This window comes from Triplophysa dalaica, chromosome 6, assembly GCF_015846415.1.
Source record: "Triplophysa dalaica isolate WHDGS20190420 chromosome 6, ASM1584641v1, whole genome shotgun sequence".
Lineage (NCBI taxonomy): Eukaryota > Metazoa > Chordata > Actinopteri > Cypriniformes > Nemacheilidae > Triplophysa > Triplophysa dalaica.
The window spans coordinates 13,659,372-13,683,966 of NC_079547.1; the positions used below are offsets into that span (position 1 = coordinate 13,659,372).

Genomic DNA, 24,595 nt, shown 5'->3' on the forward strand with positions numbered 1-24,595 from the left:
AAAAATATCAAAATAAAGTGCTAGCTCTCGAACAGATTTGTATTATAGGATTCGGTCTATTACACCTAAGAGCACACTGTAAAAAATGTCCCTGTTAAATTACAGTTAACAACTGGCAGTTAATTGGCCAGCATTTAGCCGTCTTTTACAGCATACCTACTGTAATCTGCATCATCAGTTTATTACTGTAAAGGATTAAATAACAAATATTATTTGCACAATATAATACTGTTATTTTAATGTTCCTGCTGTAATTTCCATTAATTGTTTATTACTATATTTTTTTTATTTCTGTTAACTTTACTATGAAATAATACCAGATGTACTGTAGAATGGGATCCCTCAATGGAAAAAATTGCTAGAAGGTGAGGATTTAAAATTTACACAGATTAAACAATTATGTGTCTTGTGGATATAAAAAGCGAATAAATCTCTATGTATCTAAATTCTATAAATTGGACAAATTTTTATGACTTTGATCAGTTTGCATTTACCTTAGACAGACGAGGAGGAAATTCTGTATGCATATGAATTGTCCACTGCGGGATGGCAGGTTCACAGTCGGAGCAAATCCATATACTTAAACAGCTTCTCATTACTCACGTAATAAAATAAAATGTCTGAATTGTTAAAACAATTGACTGTTGTTGATGTTGCTACGTCGTGACTTTCCAATAAGAAAGTAATGAGCAGGCTCATTATGTCATGTCTGAAACATACAAAAAATACTGTATTATTCTGTAAGACTGAACAGTAGCTTGCTTTTTGGGATGGCACCACAAGATGTCGTTCGTTTGAAGATTGGAAGGATCTGTCGGGTACATAAGTCTACATTAGTAAGATGAAGATAAGGGGGGGCCTGGAGCAAAGTCTTGAATTTGATGCGAGCGACCATAAGGAGCAAACGTAACTTAATGAAGAGAGGGGTGACATGTGCTCTCTTCTGTTCATTGCATCTTACTGCTGCATCCTGGATCATATGTAGAGGTTTTGTTGTGCAAGCAGGAAGTCCAACTAGTGCCGCAATGCTAAGTCCAGTCTGGACAGAACAAGAGCCTGGACTAGGACCTGCGTAACATGCTCGGATAAGAAGGGTCTAATTTTCCTGATATTGTAGGGGATGAATCTACAGGACAGAGTGGTGCTGGCAACTTGATCTGTGAAGTTTAGCTGACCACCGATCACCACTCCCAGGTTTCTGGCCTTACTGGAAGGTTGATGAGCCCAGTTGAATGGAGAAGTCGTGATGGATCTTAGGATCGGCCGGTCTTAGGATCGGCAGTTTTATTTTTGGAAGGTTCAGCTGCAGGTGATGGTCCTTAATCCAGAGGGAAATGTCGCTCAAGCATGCTGAAATGTGTCAGAAACAGTTGGATCATCAGGCTAAAATGTGTATCATCCGCATGGCAGTGATAGGAAATGCCATGTTTCCGAATGACAGAGCCAAGGGATGTCCTGTTTACAAAAAAGAGCAACGGCCCAAGCACTGAGCCCTGAGGTACCCCTGTATCGAGATGTTGGGACTCAAAGACCTCACCACTCCAGGATACTCTAAATGACCTATCTGAGAGGTAGGTGTGCAGTAAAGTATATACAGTTGTGTTCAAAATTATTCAACCCCCACTGAAATTGATTGTTTTGGTCGGTTTGACATTGATTATGATCATTCAGTCATCCTGCTTACAATTAAATCAAAGAGGCACGTGTAGGTCAGACAAATATAACATAAATAATGAAATAACCACAAATGTCTTTTCTGAGCTCACATCATTATCAGTTTTATTCAACCCCCAAGTGACATTCAATCTTAGTACTTAGTACAACATCCTTTTACAGTTATAACAGCTTTTAAACGTGAAGCATAGCTTGACACAAGTGTCTTGCAGCGATCTACGGGTATCTTCGCCCATTCATCATGGGCAAAAGCCTCCAGTTCAGTCACATTCTTAGGCTTGCGCACTGCAACTGCTTTCTTTAAGTCCCACCAGAGGTTCTCAATCGGATTTAAGTCTGGTGACTGCGATGGCCACTTCAAAATGTTCCAGCCTTTAATCTGCAACCATGCTCTAGTGGACTTGGAGGTATGCTTGGGATCATTGTCCTGTTGAAAGGTCCAACGTCTTCCAAGCCTCAGGTTTATGACGGACTCCATCACATTGTCATCCAATATCTCCTGGTACTGAAGAGAATTCATGGTACCTTGCACACGCTGAAGCTTCCCAGTACCTGCAGAAGCAAAACAGCCCCAAAGCATGATTGTCCCCCCGCCATGCTTCACAGTAGGCAAGGTGTTCTTTTCTTCATAGGCCTTGTTCTTCCTCCTCCAAACATAGCGTTGATCCATGGGCCCAAACAGTTCTAATTTTGTTTCATCAGTCCACAGAACACTATCCCAAAACTTCTGTGGTTTGTCCACATGACTTTTGGCATACTGCAGTCGACTCTTCTTATTCTTTGGGGACAGCAAGGGGGTGCGCCTGGGAGTTCTGGCATGGAGGCCTTCATTACGCAGGGTGCGCCATATTGTCTGAGCAGAAACTTCAGTACCCACATCTGACAAATCTTTTCTCAGTTCCTCAGCAGTCACACAGGGACTTTTCTCCACTCTACGCTTCAGGTAGCGCACAGCAGTCGAAGTCAGCATCTTCTTTCTGCCACGACCAGGTAGCGTTTCAACAGTGCCCTTTGCCTTGAATTTTCGAATGATGCTTCCTATGGTGTCTCTTGGTATGTTTAACATCTTTGCAATCTTCTTATAGCCATCGCCCTTCCTGTGAAGAGTAATCACCTGTTCTCTTGTCTTCCTGGACCATTCTCTTGACCTCACCATGTTTGTAACCACACCAGTAAATGTCTAGAAGGAGCTGAGTATCACAGTCATTTTAAAGCTGCCTAATTGGTGCTTATTAGGCTTTATTCCTGCTCCCTGATATCCACAGGTGTTTTCAATACCTGATTGAAAACACTTCATTGAATCTCTGTTCTTCAGAGTGGTAGTCTTTAAGGGGTTGAATAATTATGTCAATGAAGAATTCACAAAAGAAACATTTACTACTGTATTACAAAACTAATTGATGTCATTTTAGTTGCATATGGTTCTTTAAGAAGTCCTTGTAGGATTTCATTCTGAATACAATTACAAATGTACACTAAATTCCCTAAAACCATTTACAGCATTGGGGGTTGAATAATTTTGAACACAACTGTAGGTGTGCAGCTCAATGACAACAGTCCTCTCTCATTAGTTGTTCTTTGGTACTTTGTAGTGAGAAACAAGTAATACTTTTACTGACATGTCAGCACATTTCAGTTGCATTGATACATTTGTTTTGCTAAAAAAATCAAAATAAGAATATTTTTCATATGCAAAACCTGTTTTGCATCAGGAGACAGTTTATTCACCAACTGGAGTCGGTAGGATTACTTTTATGGTGGATGGATGCAGCCTACTTTTTGAATCCTCCATAAGAAGATAAAACAACAACATTTTAAATAAAATTATTTATTTAATTTGCTTCCAATTGAAGAAAGGCAGTCTCTACATCCGGCATGGGGGTGATCAAATTTCAAGAACATTTATATTTTTTGGGTGAACTATTTCCTTAACAATATCACAGACTGTCCTCGTATTTTCACAATCAAAAGTCAGTGTTGAAGACAGGAATGCAGACAGCAGAGTAATGAATCAGAGAAAAGTAAGGGGATTGACTAGATTTTATGTGAATACATGTGTGTGGTCTCAGCAGAGACATGTGCTGCACTCCTCTTGTGATTGCTAAAATTCTGCAGTACTCCTACAGTTCCAATACCTATCCCTATGGTACCAACCCATATCCAACCATAATCTTAGAGAGGCTCATAGAGTCCCTCCCTGAATGTCATTTTCTGCATCATTTTGTAAAAAGAAGCTGGGGAGAATTTCTCTATAGAAAATGTGCAAATATCACTTAAAGACCACATGATCATATTTTTGGAGTCGCTGCTAATGAGTAAAAAAGACAGCTACATCCTCAAAACAATTTCTTTTTCAATGTTCTTTTTTAGGGTTCAGAGCTTGGGAGTAGTTCTGAGAGAAATACTGAAATTTCAAAGAGATCTCATGAATTAATTTCCTGACCTGTAGGGTAAAGATGGGGACAAAGAGAGAGAAACCTTGTGAGTAACAATATCAGCAGAGGCCATTGGAATACTACAGTGTCATGGCGCACAGTCGGCCTAATATATGTCCTCTCTTTGTTTTATTCACTTTCCTTCTGTATAAAGTCATGGAAGTCCTCTCAAGAATAATTTCTAGAGAGAGATAATCAGTTACAATTCCAGATTCATTCTTGAGGGATAAAGAGAACATAGAGTAGAGAAGTCGAGTAAATTAACTGTGTTTGAGACAATATAGTTTTCCTGTGGCTCAGTGGGAAGAGCATGGTGCTGGAATCAGTAAGGTCATTTTGATCCCAGGGGATTGCACATAGTCAGAAACAAATGTATAGTTCAATGCAATCTAAGTTGCTATGAATAAAAGTGTCTGCCAAATGCATAAATGTAAATATGCCAAGTGATAAGCTTTTTTTCAGAATAAATGTAGAAAAAAAGAAAATTGTTATCCTAGCTCTCCTTCACATGTTTCTTATGCACGTGACCATCTCCAACCCACCTAATGGTATGAACAGAGACTGTAAATATGTACCAGAGCTGCACTCGTTTAATCAGTTTAATTCTCTAAATATCAGTGGGAGGGAATGTGGGGAAGAATGTTAGGGATTTATGTCTGCAGCTGTTTTCAACATCAGTGCAATGCTGTGTACCCTGGTAAAACCTACTGGTCATTTTTGACCTTTTGTGAACATTTTTGGTCCCCCATGAAGAAAACTGCTTTTTGTGTTAGTGTTAGGTTTAGGGATAAGAAAACATTTTGTACAGTATAAAAGTCATGATGTCTAGAGGAAGTCATTGTGTGTGTGTGTATAAGTGTTTTAACATCCACCCCCCAGTCTGTCTCGTTGCTCTACATATTGCCCACTTCGTTTAATGAGAGTAATGTAGGTTTGCAGAACCCTTATGTGGGTCACTGGAGACCAGAAATAGAGGATATGAAGTTTCTATCATATGTTCCTATTGAATATTTCATCACATAGTCTTTCAAGCAATCAGATAGAGAAACTTTTTATATATCCTCAGGAGACATTTAAAGCGATTGCGTTTGTTACGTGATATTAGTATATAGTTTAATGTAATGTAAAGATTAGATCAAAACACTTAAAGAAATAGTACTTTGCATTTCAATCAAAATTGTGGTTGTATTATTCACCACTGTACTCAATAAACTAACTTAATTATCGTAGCAAACAATGTTTATCTTGTTGATTTTTTACGGTGAAATCTGAACCCTCTGCATCCATTCTGGTGTCATGAAGTTGAAAATGTTTTCCAATAGTAATTTTAAACTGGCTGCTTTAAAGTTGATTTATTTGGCTTTGTAATGCAGTTTGCATTCTGAACACTGAAATGTGCCAAAAAAGCTCTTTTCTAGGGCATAGGTTGACAGAGGCCACAGATCTGTGCTATTCTTTGAGTTGTCCATGAACATACTGTTTGCTAGCTGTATCCAAAGCTTGACTGATGTGTGTTTGTGCAAGACACTGGTGGCATGGAGACCAACTAACAGAAAGGGGGTGAGAGATATATTTACTGAGAGAACGACGAGCCGGTAGGATGACTGGAGTTTAAGCTATTTCTGTCTACATACCTCCAAGCACCTCTTTGAAGGGCCCTTGTCTATGTGTGTGTGTGTTTACTGACTCACTAGCCCTGCCACCTCCTCCATATTACTGTCATGATCTGGCAGTTCAAAGTAGTGGAATTATGGGAATGTGGTGAGCATGGAATGGATCCTGACCTTAAACAATGTCCTGTTGAATGTTAACATTTGCTAGACTTTTTCTCTGTCTTAAAATCATGCTTTTTGCCAATATTGAACCTAAAATAAGCAAAAATGTACTAATATTTTGATAATGTTCTCCTGACCTGAAGTTTCCATCCCTGAATGCTTCTGCCCATTATTTTTGAGCTTAATTTATTTTGTTAATGTGTTAATCAAAAAAGGGACAAGTTGACATGCCACACTAAGGAATGATTTTGCATTGTGTTAATATTATTTTATATCATATTTTATTTTGTTATTATTACTATTTAATTACTTATTATAAGAGATGGTCCGATACTAAATTTCTCCACCGATACTAGTTATTCAGAGTTATATCTGCCGATACTGACACAATTCTGATGATTAAAATAATATTTCTCAACTATCTGAATGTTATTAATTCATATGAGGACTACGAATATTGAACAGCAAACATTTACTACATACAGAGAAAAAAATTATTGCATTTTGCTTTCCTCTTTTGATTGACAGGATATATCGGCCATGACCATCGTCTGGTTTTGTGAAAATAGCTTTTATCGATCAATACAGATTATTGGCTGATATCCGAGTGCATCTCTACTTATTATAACATGCTTTTTTTATGACCTCAAGTCATATTGTAGACTCTTTTAATAGAAACTTGCACTTTAAAAAAGTTTGACATCTTTTCAGCTATAGACATTTGACTTAAAATCTTGGATGCTATTTGCTAGATTATTTGTTACTGTCAGATTTTGTTAATCGTGTCAGTGGTGGATTTGTACACAGATTTAGAGTGATCTGATATGTTTGATGGTGATGCCTGTTTATTTGGTATATAAGATCCTATCACACTTCCTCCTCTTACATTAATGTTGCTGCAATTTGTTAACCTCTTTTGGGATTTGTGATTCCTGTTTTTTATTTCTTCTGGTTACTTGGAGAGCAGCCATCAGTAGATGCAGAACTGCTCTCTCTCTCTCTCTCTCTCTCTCTCTCTCAATCACTCTCTCTCTCTCTCTCTCTCTCTCTTTCTTTCTTACTCTCTCTCTCTGGCTTTGTACTGTAATCCAAGTCAGTGAGTCTATCTTTGCTCCAATGGACCCAGGCCAGACTCTCCAAACATGGTTGTGCCTAGTAGTTTATGATTGCTATAAAAAGGTCCTAAAAGTAAAAAAGTACCCTATCTGTATATTTTATGTCTCTAATACATAAATGTAAGCAGGACATTGTTGCCTGTGCTGAAAAATGATTTGACATCAGAGCAGGGGTAATCATGCACATAAGTCACAAGGGCCCTTGCTGAAAATCAGGTACTCATGCTGTAGGGGGAATCGAATGTTCATAATGTGAAAAATCTACTGCCATGTACCTTTAATTACAACAAAAAGTGAAAGTACTCTAAAGTTAAAAATATTATAGGCTAATCTATACATACTATTGCATATCTCAAATAAACAACCGAGCCTCCAACTGCTGCAAATCTGCAGTAAATATGTAGGCTGTTTGTGCTGCTAAATGAGTGAATGAACTATTCAATTTACTATAATGGACAAAAATGGACTTGCAAAATTAGCTTTCAAAGAATAAGAATAAAAATAATAATGATTGTTGAACTTGCTATTTCTAAACTTCCTAATAAACACTGTAAACTGCACAGTCTTCAGTTAATATTGTAAATTAATTTAAATAAGAATAGACACATTTTCCAAGACAATCCAAATGCTTGGCATTTCAAAAATGTGTTCATATACCCTCAGACATCTGTATGCAATGAGGGTTTATTTGATTTAAATGGGTGATATGACACACGGCTTAAACGATCATTATTGTTTGTTTTAGATGTAATGCAATGTGTATACACTATTTAAGGTAAATAAACGCTGTATTTTTCACATACCGTGCATGTTTGTATCTACTCTTTGCCCCGCCTCTCTGAAAGGCGCAGATTTTTCACAAAGCTAATCGCTCTGCTATGATTGGCCAGATAACCAGTGCACAGTGATTGGTCGAAAACTGCAAGCTTGTGACGGAAATGTAACGCCTCTTACCATATTCGGAACATCATGTTCCAAGCAATTGTACAGGTGATGAAAATGTGGTAAAATTCAAGCGCGAATCTGATGCGGAAAATGAAGATGATCACTTTTCCATCGCGACTTGAGCAGGATGTAAAGGATTGGTAAGGTTTCTTAAACTATAAAAAAAAACTATAGCTAACTGTTTTTCCTTTTATATACAACGTGATCTCTTTTAACACACCAAAGACACAGAAAAACACGTATTCGTGCCATATGACCTCTTTTACATTTGACAACAAAACTGTGTCCTGTCATTTGCTGATTCCTGCAGATTTGTAGTGTATGGGGTGGGTGCAGCCAATGACCTTTGGCCTTGAATGCTTTGTACTCACTGAACCCTTGCAGTTAAATGTGAACTTGTGAAGGTCTCTCTGATGTAAGTTACATAATAAAGGAACAATCACATAAATAATCTCTTTGGCATTCACAGCTGCACAGATATGCACAAATATATAAATACAATCCCACAAGTTTCAACATGCCTTTATCTTTGAAACTCCAAGAAGTCCAGGAACACAGAGAACCACAAACATCTGCTGAAAACACACACTCCCTAAACCAGAAACCAATCAGCGTAAATTTGTATGTGTGTTTGTAAACTTTGTCTTACTCTAAATTTATGTGATGTTATTGCTTTTTTGCAGACATGGTTCCTGTTTTTACACTTAGTCATATTGTGTGCATTCGTGAGTATAATTCATATTTTTCCACCTCTTTATTTTCTCATCCCATTTGATTTGTGTGTGATTTTATGCATGTATGTAAGTAAGTTTCTTGAGTTTCTTATATAAGTGTCCAGAATTTTAAGCACATGTGTGAAGTAAAAAAAGTTGATTGATATATGACATGCTTTTTATGGGTACCATACACTGATGGTAAGTTGTACATATTGTAAATTCCAATAACTAGAGTTTACTTCTCAATTTAAATCAGTGAGTGTGATTGTGTGATCTGTTTTTTGTCAGGTTGGAATTCTCTGCAAAAGGTCAGTGTGAGTCGAAGCCAACCTAGGTGTGAATGACTGCCTTTTTCGGTAACGCTTCAAATTATAGCCTGCAATCTACCGTATAATTAAACAGAATTTACAGTGTGACTAATTGTAGCAATAAAGTACCTCAACTTGTAGGTAAAGGGAAACAACATGTAACGTTTAGGAAATAAAGGGGTAAAAATTCAAGACATACTATTCAAGACAACAATTTTATGTTTGGGAGAAAGTTAGCGCAAAGAAACACTGTACATTTTTGTAATAACAATGTATAGCAACACATTGTAATAACAATTTATCCATGGGTACTTTTATTGTTACAGCACACACGATGGATATTACTAACAGCACACTGGAAATATGAGGAAATTATGAGTTTCCGCTTTGTTTTATTTATAATACTACCAAATATGTTCCTTACCTGATGAAAGTCTATTGCATACGGACAATCTCAGCTGCAAATCATTTTAATCATTCAAGTTTTTTAAAGGCAAATTTAACCCAATCCACGATCTTCTATACAGCACGGGTACCCAAACTATTTCCTTTTCAAGACCAACCAGTTTTGCTTATGGAAAAAAGCTTGGGTAAAATGTAGTGTATGTTAATAATAACTTTCTCCCAAAAGATTGTGTAGCATACCCTTTAGTTTTAAAATAAGGTTATATTTTCCTGACTCTTAACCCTTTATTCCCCAAACTTTGCATATTGTTACCCTTTACCAACAGATATGTACAATAGAGGTACATAAAAAAATTAAAATATTTTGAGTTCCATTGTATGGACACAAAACCACGGAGACGTTCTCAGAAGTTCCTCAGAAGGGACTATGTCATTCCCAGACAAACACACGTCAGGACATTACACACACTGAGGGAGGGGCCATGGCTCTGTGGAATCTTCGCTGTAACTGAAACTATGGCCTTAACCTTTCTCGCTCCACAGGATGTGGGGCAGGAAGGCGGGGCGGGTGTATGTGTGTTTTACGGTGTTGTTGGATGAAGTCCAGGATTAAAAGTGTCAGGGGTATGTTGCGTCGAAGGGTCATATTGGAAATACGGAACCTTTTCCAATCCTTCACTCCAAAAACTGTGGTGCTATATAGCACTAAAGGTAGTTCTTGACTTGTAATCATAGGAGAAATACTTTAAGTGCTATATAGCACCATTTGTTTTTAAGAGTGTTGAAAGGTCTTAATTTGAAATCAGAATTTCTGCATGAATATCACTCTTTCACAACACAGAACAGATATTTTGAAAAATGTCTTGGGGTGGTTTTGTATCCATAAAATTGCAGTCAATAGGGACCAGTTTTGTTTGGTTCCCAACATTCTTCGAAATATCTTCTTTTGTGTTCTGCAGAAAAAAAGAAGTTCATCAAGGTATGAAATGGCATGAGGGTGAATAAATAATTTAAAAATATATATTTTTGGGTAATGTACCAATTAATAGGGTTAGGGTGTAGAATATCACAAACCTGTAAAAGCCATATGAAACAGTACAAGTCAAAAGTTCTCACCCTCACGTTTAACAACAAACAATTTGTGTATTTATCAGTGTCTTGAATTATGCAGAACATGTTGATGGCTGTGTGTGTGCTTGAATAAGTATGTCAACAGTGTCTATGGGACATTTGAGGTTTGTATGTATTTATAGGACCTTGTTGGAAATGTCACAGCAGAGCATCGACTTTGCACCATCTGCCCACAGTTTATTGCACACAGTTTATATTCATTCAAACATGTGTTTTAACGCTGACCTTAAATTAAACATCTACATCCAACTTTATCTGATTCTTGTATTATCATATTTATTAATATTGATTCAAGATAATAGAGTAAAATTTGAAAATGGATCAAATCAACTTGATTCTAATACTGGTATGTACTTATGTTTCACGACATAAATATTTGAACCTCATTTTTTGACGTGGCTTTTAGATGGAGCCTTTTTTATCCATACACATAACCTACATTCTTTCAAATCTTTCAAGTTTATCAAGGGTTGATTATTCAGACAACAATTCTAATTGTTTGTTCACTTGCAATCTTACCCCTTAAACATTGACTGGATGCTCATATAGTGATAACATGTTTTTAACTAATATACACATGCAAAACTGTCCATTTTATTATCTGTCATAAACTCTTGTGTCTAGTAAACTAAGTCTCAAATATTCTTTATAATTCCCCAATTCCTCTGGTTGAAATGGTTTGTTTATCTCTCACTTTCTCTCTTTTGCTTGTTTATGTTTCCAGAGGATGCCCTTGTTTTTGTCTAAAAGAACCACATGCTTTCATTGAGTGTTTCGTGTAAATACTGAACAAGACAAATGTAAATAAGGTATTTTACAGTTCATTGCTAAAGCAAAAAACAGCACTCGATGTTGTGCACGTATAGGGCTGGGGAAGTTATATCACAAATGGTTTTTACATGAAAGGAAGTCTTTGTCTGCGTGTGCTGATGCCATACTTTATTATTTTGTCACATATCAGCATTGAGCAGGTGAAGTGTTGGTTTTGGAATAACTTCAGAATTGTTTGTGTATGTGAGAGAGAGCATGCGGGAGCAACTGTCAATAACCTCGAATCACATCGTCATTTATGTTTATGTTTTAGGTTATTTTTGTCTCTCACATCCTCACACACCACGTAGAACCATATTTCTACTCACATTTCTTCTAACACCTTAGAAGAAAATGTTACTCAACCTTCACAATAATAAGTGGTGTAAGGAGTTGTATTATCTCTTTACAGCACACGCATATAATTGTTCCTCACGCTCACTGCACACTTGAGCAATCTCACTGCAGCCTGTGGGTTTTTCTTGCATATCCAGACCTTTGATGTTCATGTGTGTCTACAAGTAGCCTGTGTGGCTTCTTAAAACTGTTTGAATGACTTTTTTTTAGATCTTTTGGCTTTGTTCGACTTTACTGGTTGCATAAACTGGTTTCCCATCAGTACCACCCTTCTTTGTCTAGACCCACAGTGGTGAAAAATCCCCAGTAGGTGCCAGACTGACATTTACACAAATACACACTCGCTGTGTTGATTTACTCACTGGCTTAGTTTGCCCATGTCTGTGGATTAAGGTCTGGGAGATATGAAGAACACCAAAGACCTTGTCTCAACATGTTTCATAATCTTATTTAGATATAATTATATGTTCTTCTAATCATTGTTATGTATTGTCATTATAATAATCAATTTTTTTCATATTCGGATCCAAAATAATACTCAAATTCACACAGTCCAGTAGTCATTATCTCCCTACTTCAGCTCTTCGAACAATCGGATAGCATTCCTATTGCTTATCAAGATCTACCCAGGCATTCAGTAGACCCTCCAACCAGGCCCATCAAAGTGACCATGAGATCCATCCAGACCTTCTCGCTCCACTACTCTCAAATTTGAATAATGATACTGACCTCAAACTGAAATCTTTTGACCTTTTCTATTTTATTTTTAATGCGGATGAAAATGGACAGTATGGTTATATATAGAAAAACAAGAGATAATCTATAACTGTTTCAGAGTGTATGTGCAAGATTATGTGAAGGTAGATTTTAGCTGGGGTTGTATGTAGACTTTAAAACCAAGTGTATGATTTGAAAAGTTTTTCCTGCAAGCATAAATCTGTTTGTCAGTGTTTAAGAAGAACAGATTATCATTTCTTTCTCAGCCTCTGGATTGGGATTATGTTCTCACCCATTGCTCATTGATCACACGCATTAATCTTATTTTGGAGATTAGGCACACAGCAGATTACTTTGCGTGTGTCCATTAAGGTTTGCATGCAAATGTATGGCCGTCTCCTTGCCAACGCCACTCTGTCCCATTGCTGTAACAGTGTCTGTGTGTTTTTATGTAACCATGACATCATTCTTACTGCCTTGCACTACTGCTTACTGGTAGGCCTTGGTTTGTTATTGGATGATTGTATTAAATGTATGTATGTTCCCAAATAGTGCCAGCTGACACTTGTCACTTGTTTCATGTGGAATCAGTCTATCCTGTTCTAGTTTAATATTTAGACATGTCTAGGTCTAGCGTTCCTTAGAAAATGTAAACACAGTGTCTCTATTTGAGAATCACAACCCGCCGGACACAGTGATATTGGTACAAAAATGGCATTAATTGCATCTGTTTGACCAACTAAACATGACCAAATTTAAAAAATATTATTTATTCTCTTTTATAATGTTCGTAAGACAAAAATGATGCACTTTAAAATATGTTGATTTTCAAAGTATATTGCCAATTTATCAGGATTTAGGGAGAACAAGCTTTTTTATTTAAATCACTCAATATCCCTGCATACCATAAGCGAGAACAACACTGAAATTTCTCCTTTTCTTTCTCATATCTCTTTGTTTTGGTCTTTACATCAACATCCCACTCCCCACCTAAATCTCTCACACACTCTTTCCTTTCTCTTTGTTTGCTCAGTTTCCCTTTCTCGCTACCCACCCGACAACAGCTGCCACGCTCTGATTGGCTGACTTTCAGGAGGGGGAGGAAACATGTGACCTGTTGTGATATCTTGCCTGCCTGCTCTGAACAAACCGTTCAGTTATAGCAGCGACTCGTGATGGAACACATGCGTAGTTTGTCCGTAGTGTCAAACAAAATCGAAATGCTTTAAAAGAAAACGTAGTATAACAGATATCCGTCTGGATTACTAGGCCTATTTCAATTTACACGGAACTATATTTGAAAATATTCGCTTTTGTCAATCTTTGTGCCTGAACTGTCACCAGGGAACAGCAGAGCAGGCGGTGAAAGAAAAACAGACAGACTGACACATCAGCGCGAGGTAACGTTACACGGATGTGCGCGGAGGATGAGTCCCGCTTTAGAAGCGCTGATGGAGGGGTGTAGATACCCGGGTAAAGGAGAAATGAAGGGTGGTGTGATGTTGGAACCATTTGTTCATCAAGTAGGTGGTCACTCTTGTGTATTGCGCTTTGGGGAACAGACCATCTGCAAGCCACTAATACCCCGAGAACACCAGTTTTACAAAAGCCTGCCACCCGAGATCCGCAAATTCACGCCTCAGTACAAAGGTTAGTGGAGTGAAATGTTGTTGTTTTTATTAGTAAAAACATATTTGTGCATGTTTATGCGTTACGTCCACCATGTTCTTCTTTCATGGTTCTCACTTGCTCTCAAGCTCTCTCTCTTCTGTGTTTCTGAGTACTAAATGAAAAATGAATGTTTTGCTTGTTTTAAGAATGTACACGAATGTGTGAAGTAACACTGATTTCTTTTAGTGCAGCTTGACAACAGGCCACACACACACACACAAACAAAACCGTAATAGGTTGACTAGATTGGATGATACTTGCGTTTACTAAATGACGTAAAATGACTCTACTAAAAATCTAAATACCAACATACAATTAAGTAAGACCACGTGGAAGCTTGTTACATTACCAACTGCATCATTACTCAGAAAGCTAAAACATGCTGAATTATTTTTGCTGGTCGTGATGGTTCCCTGTCTCGGATATATTTAAATTTCCTCACACACTGGCACTTCAAATGACAGCGCCGTAGGACTAAAAAAAGGCTGTCAGGCTGGAAAAGGATGAGACCAATAGGAAAGAATGTGCGAACACTCACATGATCGTTCATAATTTTCATGCTTAAAACATATAACACGCACGTATTTTAAGACATACAAGACGGAATGATGTTTTTCATACATAACACACGCATGTTTTCTTACTCCGTTGAAATGTGTGTATGAAAACTAACGGTACTGTCTAGCGTGTTGACAAAATGTTTATATGCTCTCCTTCTTGTAAGTCTCTTTGGACAAAAGCGTCTGCCAAATGAAAAAATGTAAATGTATGAGATATGTTGCAGAGAAATGACATCACTGCTATTGATGTCATCAGTCCACCATAATTGCAGAGAGTGAGGTACTGCAGGGTCCTAGTGCCGTACAGACCAGTCACACGTACTCTCAAATAACATAGACGGGTATTATTAGTTTATTTTGTGAATGTTTCGTTTGATTGTTTACTGTGCTTTAAAAAAGTGTTGGTTTTCAATGTACTGTTTTATTCTACCGATACCCCTGATCCCTCTGTGGTGCTTAGTTCCATCTATGGTTATCCTTAACGCTATATGTCTTTGGTCACAGGCTACATGTGAATGTTTTAAAAAATCTGTTATGTTCTGTATATTATGATCTGTATTACACATGTACAAAAGCAGTTTGTCTAAACAGTTGGTGTCTGTAAAATGATTTCAATTACACCGTTTATGTAAAGCTCAGATCTCTGTGTTTGAAGTTGTCATATGCCCTAATTCGTGAATGATATCTAATGTTTGTGCAATGAGCAGCAATAAAAGAGTTAATTGAATTGCACTTTCTTGCCTCCTAAGTTTTTTGTGTGTCTTTTTCTGCTTGGCACTAGAAGGCATGCAAAACACACGTATACATGTCTCGCACTCTTCCACACTCATACATTTACATGACAGTGGTGAATGTTTGCCATATATACATATTATTTCCGGTCTCCCCCTCCATTTCTATTGTCTGTTTGTGTGTGTTTTATGTCAGAATGGGTAAGATTCACATGTTTTTTTTCTTCATTCATCATATGATTCATCATTTGTTGAATCATACGTTGTTTATATGTCAATACAATGTCATCTGTACTCATTGTTGCTCTCCTATGTCTCGTGCGGTCTTCAGGTGTGGTGTCGGTAAGCTTTGAAGAAGACGAGGAAGGGAATCTGTGTTTGATTGCATACCCGCTCCACAGCGATCCAGACGATTTGGAGAACAAGGAGCCCTCTGCTGACGGGGAGTCTAAGAACAAGCTTGTTAAGTGGGGAAAAAAGAAGCAATCAGTCCTACTCTCAGAGAATGAGAGAACACGGCTGAGCCGCAAAGAGGAGAAGGGCAAAAGGTAAGAAATTATGCAGGTCTCCACAATATACAACCTTATTGTGATGATTTGTTTACACACATACTGAAAAGTGGATCCAATGAGTGTTTTATTTTTTGAGTATTTCTATCTGTTGATCTTTCCAGTAATCGGGATGATAAAGCTGAAGTTTTGTACTACAGTCTGGAGAAAGGAAATGTGGTTCCTCAAATCAAGCACAACCCTTGGAGTCTACAGTGTCACCAGCAACATCTACAGAGAATGAAAGAGAACTCTAAACACAGAAACCAGCACAGTATCCTTTTGTAATGATTTAGTCATGCACGCAAATAACTACTGTGTGATGGTCATTAAATGGCCCGTTCACCCTAAGATGAAAATTCTGTCATTATTTACTCACATTCATGTTTCCAACATGTATGACTGAACACAAAGATATGTCTCATATTGAAAGTCAACAGGCATCTAATCTGATGGCATTTGCCTAAAAATATCTACTTTAGTGTTCCACCTAAAAATGAAGTCGTACAGGTTCTAAAAAGGCATAAAGATAAAAGAATGATGACACAATTGTCATATTTAGGTATTTAGCCTATAAATGCTTCTACGCGTTTATAAGACACATTTATAGATGTTCAACCATGTAGTATTTCTTCCTTGACCCCTGACCTTTCTTAGAATTCATTCTACTGGAAAACTTAACATGGCGGTACCGGGTTCCATGCGTTCTCGATCTGAAAATGGGAACACGCCAGCATGGGGACGACGCCTCTGAGGAGAAGAAAGCTAATCAGATACGCAAATGCCAACAAAGCACTTCCTCTTCTATTGGGGTTCGCCTCTGTGGCATGCAGGTATTGCCTTTTTAAGTCTACACCAATTGTGTCTTGATTCTGATTGGTAATTTGTAGCACTATATTGTGACATTTGTATTTCGTTTTTTTAATATTTTAGAATCAATCATTAAGTTATTAAGTGGGATAATGTACAGTCAGTTGTTGATTTATTGGCAAATAAACCCTTTCAGGTCGATACATAGCTTGGCTGGCTGTACAGTACATAATACCTTACTTATTTGACCCATTCAGTTAAATTTAAAACAATAATTTAAAACATTTATATATATGTCCATTAAAGGACATGTGTATATAAAGGACATGGTTTACCCAAAAACATAATTTTGTTGTTCTGAATCAATTTGGCTGATAAATAGTAATCCCAATATTGAAACCTCTCCGCGTTTTTGTATTTCTCTTTATAGGTTTATCACAATTCTACAGGGCAGCTGATATTTATGAATAAGTATCACGGCCGCAAATTGAGTCTTGCTGGCTTTAAAGAGGCTCTGTGCCAGTTCTTCAGTGATGGACATGTCCTGCGCAGGGAACTTCTGACCCCGGTGCTTCAAAGACTGAGAGAGATGAGAGCTGTTCTGGAGTCTTGCGAAAGCTATCGTTTCTTCTCCTCCTCCCTTCTTATCATCTACGATAGCGCTCCACCTCCCACCCCAGCTAGATCCCGGCCCTCTCGTGGAGGAGAGGAGGGAGATGAAGACGACGAAGATGATGATGAGGACGGAGCGTATGGAGGGCGCCGCGATCACACCAGCGGCCCTGGTTTGGTTTCACCAACGGTGGATGTGCGAATGATTGATTTTGCGCACACAACATGCCGTGATTACGGAGAGGATGGTATTGTTCACGAGGGTGGAGACAGTGGTTACATCTTTGGCCTACAGAATCTCATCAGTATTCTGTCACAGCTTGAGGAGCACAGCAACGATTGAATGCTTGTGCACCGCTTTTTCAACGCAATTGCCATGCCAGGCTTATCGTGGGCACCCTGACCATGTCAGCTGGATTAAAGTTCACGCTAAGATCACCCTGTTGTGCTTCCTCAAAGCAGAAGCGGTCACGTAAACGGGGGTCAAAGGTCAATCCTGAATTCCCAGAGTACCTAAGGAGACGTTGGTTTTGAACTCACTCACGGGCAAGAGTGCGGACCCTCTCTCTGCCTGCTGTTTCTGCTCGTTCCGAATGACTGAGGGAAATTTGGAAATTAAGATGATATTTGCGTTAAATAAGCCTTCATTAAAGACTTATTTCAGCAAAAAAAGAGAATAATGTGGACAAAAGAGATGGTTTCTCTTACACACCTTTTTAGGGTTTGTAGCAAGGAACTCTGTTATTTTGTCGTTTTAAGATAAAGTTTGGTAGCACAAAGATAAATCAATAAGACAAAGTTGATACTTCACAACTAGGCAACGAATATTATGGTGCTTAATAAACACTAAGCAGGATCCTCCGTGAGCAGGATACACGGGAAGAGCGGTTTTTGTGGAGTATGTGGAAGAGGAAATTCGCATAGCTCCTCTCCACATTCCTTACTATATAAGAGTCTAGGACATTTAGTGGGGACAGCTGACAATGTCATCTGGATATCCAAATATTTTTCATTGTCTTGGATCTTCTTCATTCCATAGCCATCTGTCTGAAATCGTCACTCCGGAGACTTTAAATAGAGCCCTATTTATTTATAAGAGTATTTCTATCAAATGTGAAATAGTGTGAAATGGAAAGTGACATTCCAACCTTCACTTCTGCGTTATGATATAAGCGATGAACATTTTTATGTTATGATATTCCCTGTTTTTGACAATATAAAACAAAATAAAGATAATTCTGTTTTGTTGTGATACATTTTGGTGGCCTGTTATTTCTGTGTGCGTGTTGTACAGAAAGAGAATTAGATTAAAGCAGCAGTACAGCATGAGCTACTTCAATAATACAGTTACACACTACCAATGCTAACTGGTTTTAGTTCTCTGGCCAGTGTAAATGATGGTTCACTTGAAACAAATTCTGAAGGCAGACTAAGTTCACCCTGTGTTCCAATCAGCATACTATCCTTCCTATAAGAATTCTAAAGTAAAATTAGTATGTCCCAAATCGGAGTATGTTGAAAATAGTATTACAAAGATTTTCAGACGGTTTACTACTTGATGCACACTATTAACGGCTGATATTACCCCCAACTCGCCACGAGCAGGCACAGTTTTGTGGTGCTCCACTGCATTAATAAATTATATAACTGATGTGTCACTTAATTAACAAATGAAACTATACAGTAAACATTACGTACAAAATAATTGTTACCAGATATAATTCTGGTGTAGATGTGCTACAATAAACCTTGCTAGAGTTTTCATAAAGCTGTACGACCCCTGTCATTTACAGCGGTTTTGGCAAAGCCCCAGCAGACATATTAAGGATTTGCAAAACCTATCTAAAAGCTATCTATGAGCACTCTCTAAGCCTTTCTTTGTGGGTGTATTTGTGTAGGAGGGTGTGGGGGGATTTGGATTGGATTTTGTGTTTGAAGTCTGTATACATGTGTACTGTGATGCTTTGTATGCCAGCACACAGTGTGTGTTTCCTAGCGTGACCTCTCTTCTTAAGTAAGGATCTTATGTTGTTGTGTAAATATATGAGCATTGTTGTGTTAGTGTTAATAGATATTGCATATCAAATTGTTCAATATAATGTTTGTGCAGTCTGTGACAGTCTTAGCTGTTCTAAGACTTACATTCTCAAATAAAGGTCTGGATTACATTCCAAATCCTGAAATTCAACTCGGAAATGGGAAACGCCATTGTCGAATCAGGTCAGGTATTTAGTTTTGAGAGTTCATTTGGTTTGAAATGTGGAACTGTTGTCAGGTTAAAGAAACCCTTGTGAAGAAAATGCATGGAATTTTAAACGAGACACTCATTCAAACTAAATATGGAAATTAAATATTTGTAATGCCATTTTAACGGGGAATATCTGACTTATGAATGCTTTAAATAGTAGTTTTCCCATAAATACACCTCAATACTAATAAATATATACTACTAATAAATACTAGATATGCACAGCTACTAAATTCCTCCAGCAATACTGATATCCGATTAATTAGAGTGAAATCTGTCCATACCTATTCTGAAGATTAAATGAATATTTCTTAACTCTCTTATTTAATATTGCAAATGAAACTGGGGATGTTTCTTAACATTTTCTATATACAGAGCACATATTCATTGCATTTTCCTGCCCTCTTTTGATTGACAGGATATATCGGCCTTTAGCAATTGTTGATAGCTAGCCAATAGTGTGAATAATTGATTTTATCGACCAATACAGATTATAATCCAATATATTGGTGCATCCCTAATAAATACTAATACTTATTTACTAATATAATTGCAAAAATAAAAGAAATTGGCCAATATGCCAAAATTAATGTTTCACATTCAGCTCCAACCTTTGATCTGGCTTTGCTGAATAAAAATCAGGCCTGATAAAAAAATCATGTAAACATGCATGCCCATTACAATATCTTCAGTATAATTTATATTTCTCATAAATATATTTATGCTCATTCAAAAAGTTATAATCTATCCCAGTATCTGAAATTAAGGTGTTTTGCCAAACATATCATGTTGTGTTTGGTGTGACTTAACGGATAGATTATGTAATAATGGTTGTATTATTAGACATTATTAGATTAGTTGGCCCAAAAACCCAGAAAGTGGTCCATACGCTGAAACAAGCAAAAACGACTGGAAGATAGAAGACATATTTTCTCTCTGTTATTTCATCAAATCCAAATCTACTAACCAATATGTATACATTAGAATATACTATAATGTTCTTAAATGTATGCAAATAAACATTCAAAGCCACATATTATGTTATTTATTCTGTACAATATATAACCTTGATACACTTAATATTTATTCATTTTCTATACTGCTTGTCCCTATTGGGATCAGAGAGGGCTGGAGCTTATCCCAGCTACCTCAGCCCAAAGCATGACAACAATCTGGAGAGATGGCAAGTCCATCACAGTGCATTATAAATGTAATATGTAACTATTATTTTCTACCTTTGTTTTCTATTAAAAACATCAGATCATAAAAGTTTGGAAGGATATGAGGGTGAGTAAATAATGATATTATAATTTTTATCTGTACAGTTTTACTGTAAAATTACATAAACCCAGTGGTTTAGTCTATGTCAGGGGTTTTACAGAAGGTTGCAAGGGCTCCCCCAGAAATTTTATAGGAAAAAATATGTTTCAGAAGATTAGCCCGACTATGGCAAGACGAATTAGCTTTTAATCATTCTCAGGATATGCATTTTTATATGAACAATTACATTTTTACTATTAGAAATTATATCCTTGATATCAAGAATAATAATTTTTTTATTCAAGAATAAAAAGTCACAATTGGTTTTTTTTATATCAATAATTACCTTTTCTATGGTGAGAAGAATTAGCTTTTAATCATTCTCAGGATATGAATTTTTGATACCAAACAATTCATTTTTTACTAGTAAAATTATAATTCTTTACATTAGGAATATAATTTCTACTTGTATCAATAACTGTTTTAGATATCAGTAACTACATTTCACTAGTAAAAATATGAATTCTTGATATCAAGGATTGAATATCAACTAGTAAAAAGATTAATTCTTGATATCTGTAATTCCATTTTAGTTAAATATCATTGACATATCCCATTCAGACATCAATAATTCATTTCTTACATGTTAAAAATCTTATTTCAGATATCAGAAATGCAATTCTCACTAGTGAAAAATAAGGCAAAGCTAATTCGCTTGCCATACCTAACGAGGCTCATATTACACTGTAGGTGGGGTAAACCTCCATTGCGATTTGTTATCATTAACATAACTTTAAGGGGATTGTTGGCATATTAAATTGTATCTAACTAGCCAACTCTAAAAATATTAGTTTGTGTGGTCAATCAATAAATGAGGGAGAATCTGTAGGCTTACAATGTAGGCTATATAATTGTTTTAGATGATAAGAGATGAGAACTCCTGGCAAGCCTTGTGAAAGTCCGGCTAGAGACACTGCCAGCAATCCATAAGTGCCAAGGATGCTTGATAAAACTGCACACATTTTCATTGGTAATTATTATAGTTAACTTTCAATGTCAATAATAGGCACAACTTACACTCATAATTGTTACCATATGTGAAAACTAGGCAAAAATTCGAGCATCAGAGTTTGAGTTAACCATTTATTTCAATATGACTTACTTTAAGTCTTAGACATTGCCTTAGTCAGTCAAACTATATCAAAATGTTAAGATTATACTTCCACAGGATATTCTTTACATTATGTTGGTTGCCCTGCTGAAAAAAAGAATAGAATCCTGATCAAATCACAAAAGATGCAGATGGGGATCAATAGAACACACATTAATGCCCAGGATTTTTCTATTAAAATATGTGTGGATCCTAATATAATAGTAATCCAATAGAATTTATGTAATATAGTTTTTTAGCTGGGTGGGTTTATGTAGAAAAAGTATATCACAAATAAATGACTTTATAGCTGGGTTTTCACACAGATAACATGTGCACTGAAAATTGCCAGCTGATAAAAGCTGTGCTTTGCAGGTTGTAAACATATGCCATCTAAGGCTAATTGTAACTCCTAACTGGTTGAGTTAGATACTAGTTAACAAAAAACTAGACTACACCACTGCATAAACCCGTTGATGTACGTGGAGTCAGACATGTAGACGGATCATACTTGGAGGACCATGTTATAGGTTTATCACAATGCTTACACAATAGCTTCCTTATCTTATATAATTTTAGAACATGGTCCAGAATGTTCCCCTGCTGAACAGGGGCACAGCCATAGTTAGCTATACACGCTTATGACCAAACTAATCAAATAATTTGGGTCAGGGATGGGATTTTATTTTTAACTTCCTTATTATATAGGTGTAGGAATCTAAGTTCCCGTAGTCGCTCGCATCAAATTCAAGACTCTGCTCCTGGCCTACAAGACCACTACTGGTTCGGCACCACCTTATCTTAAATCGCTAATGCAGACATATGTACCCACCAGATCCCTACGCTCTGCAAACGAACGACGTCTTGTGGTGCCATCCCATAAAGGTAAAAAATCTCTCTCGCGCACCTTCTCCGGATCTGTTCCACCTATGTGGAATGATCTGCCCGCTGCTACAAGATCTGCAGATTCTGTAGCCATCTTTAAGAAACGCCTGAAAACACATCTCTTCCGCCAACATCTGACTGATCTGTTCTGACTCTTTTCTTCTCTTACTCTTTTTCTTCTCTACTCAACTAAAAAAAAAAAAAAAAAAAAAAAAAAAAAAAAAAAAAAAAAAAAAAAAAATGTATGAATGAGTGAATGGTTACGTATACTGTGTTAGGCTATATGAGACTAGTCTTCATTTTAATTGCACTTATGCTTTTGTTGTACTTATGCTGTCCTAATTGCTTCCATTACCTACCCCACTTGTAAGTCGCTTTGGATAAAAGCGTCTGCTAAATGACTAAATGTAAATGTAAATGTAAGTGTTCAGTTTGTTATATATATCAATTCAACTATATATTTGGTTTGGTGGGACACACACACATGAACACACTCTTGATGTGATTGTGGTATGCAGTGTCAATGATTAAACAGAACAGGTAACAGCAGACAGCGATTGCCTACATTAATTCCACTAATGTAAAAGCTCAATTAAGAATTAAAGGACATAAAGATGGAATGATAATGTTAAGTCAAGGCTGCTTTATGGGCCAGGGTTTGTATAGGATGGATGAACTATTCAACCTACTGTACCTGTGATGATGAACATTCAGTTCCACCGAACAAAGTTCACTAAATTGCTGACAGATAAGAGGGGCAAAGTATAGCACATCACATCACAATAGAACAACCTAATGAGGCTAGATGGAGAGAACACGTTAATCCAGTGCTATATCAATATTCAGTGTTATTGTTTTATTTGTGTCTGGAAGAATTCTTTCAATAGTGTAAAACAATTGTTAGACACAAATACACATATGTTTGCAATGACATTAATATTGTTGTAATTGTTCAAATGTCTTAAATTGCTGTCTGTAACATTCTGAATCTTAAACAGTTCAGCTAGAACAGCAACATATAATATAATTAATGTATAAATGATTTATAATTCAATAACTAACACCATCATTTTGAAGAAAGCTCTCAACTTACTACACATGAGTGTTTTCACAACCAGTCTTGGTTTTTAGCTAGTAGTTATTCATTTACATGTACTTTATATGTGTGTGGGAGTAGTATCCTATTACTGACCCTTTTGTGTTATTCTCACATGACACAGATGTCATAGATTGCTCATACTTTCATGAAATCACAACTGTAATGACATCAAATCCTTCAGTTTTATTTATAGCTACTCTTGGCCTGAAGTAGGCCTACGTTGAAATCAAAACCAGAAATTTTTGCCCCCAACAACCCACAAACTTTCTTTCAAGAGGCAGTTAATATTTTCCTACTACCGCTCCCCTGGTTTGTTATTCATGTGTTTTGTCTATATTGCATATGTTCCTGTTTAGACATTTCATAATTTGTTAAAAATAGTTTTAAAAACTAATAAAAGGGCTGACAAAATAAGATCTGATATTGTCTGGCAGGTGGCATTGTTGGCAATGTCTTGAGGATCATAATCTGATTGTGAAACAGTCTTTTTCTGTGCAAGATAACACAAATAGGAGATGTTCTGGTGTTCTCCTCTAGGGGAAAATATACTTACTTAGGTACAATAGACAAACACATTCCTTATTTCAGTCAATATGTGTGCAGATTGACAGCAGCATCGCATTATTTTAAAAT

The 24,595-nt window shown here is 36.8% G+C and overlaps 1 protein-coding gene across 1 annotated transcript; it reads left to right on the plus strand.

The window, feature by feature from the left end:
* Window positions 1-13,556: 13,556 nt before the first annotated feature.
* Window positions 13,557-18,574, plus strand: ip6k2b (inositol hexakisphosphate kinase 2b). Its single transcript, XM_056751186.1, has 5 exons — window positions 13,557-14,038; window positions 15,682-15,898; window positions 16,024-16,172; window positions 16,556-16,731; window positions 17,139-18,574. The coding sequence occupies exons 1-5, from the start codon at window positions 13,816-13,818 to the stop codon at window positions 17,661-17,663; spliced, it is 1,290 nt and encodes a 429-aa protein (XP_056607164.1). The 5' UTR covers window positions 13,557-13,815; the 3' UTR covers window positions 17,664-18,574.
* Window positions 18,575-24,595: the final 6,021 nt, after the last annotated feature.

What these genes read in the sequence shown, in the direction of transcription:
- ip6k2b (XM_056751186.1), top strand. Translation starts at nt 13,816, where the DNA reads ATGAGTCCCGCTTTAGAAGCGCTGATGGAGGGGTGTAGATACCCGGGT. An exon ending in TAAACACAGAAACCAGCACA is followed by an intron (nt 16,173 to 16,555) that starts GTATCCTTTTGT and finishes GACCTTTCTTAG; the next exon opens with AATTCATTCTACTGGAAAAC. An exon ending in TTCGCCTCTGTGGCATGCAG is followed by an intron (nt 16,732 to 17,138) that starts GTATTGCCTTTT and finishes TTCTCTTTATAG; the next exon opens with GTTTATCACAATTCTACAGG.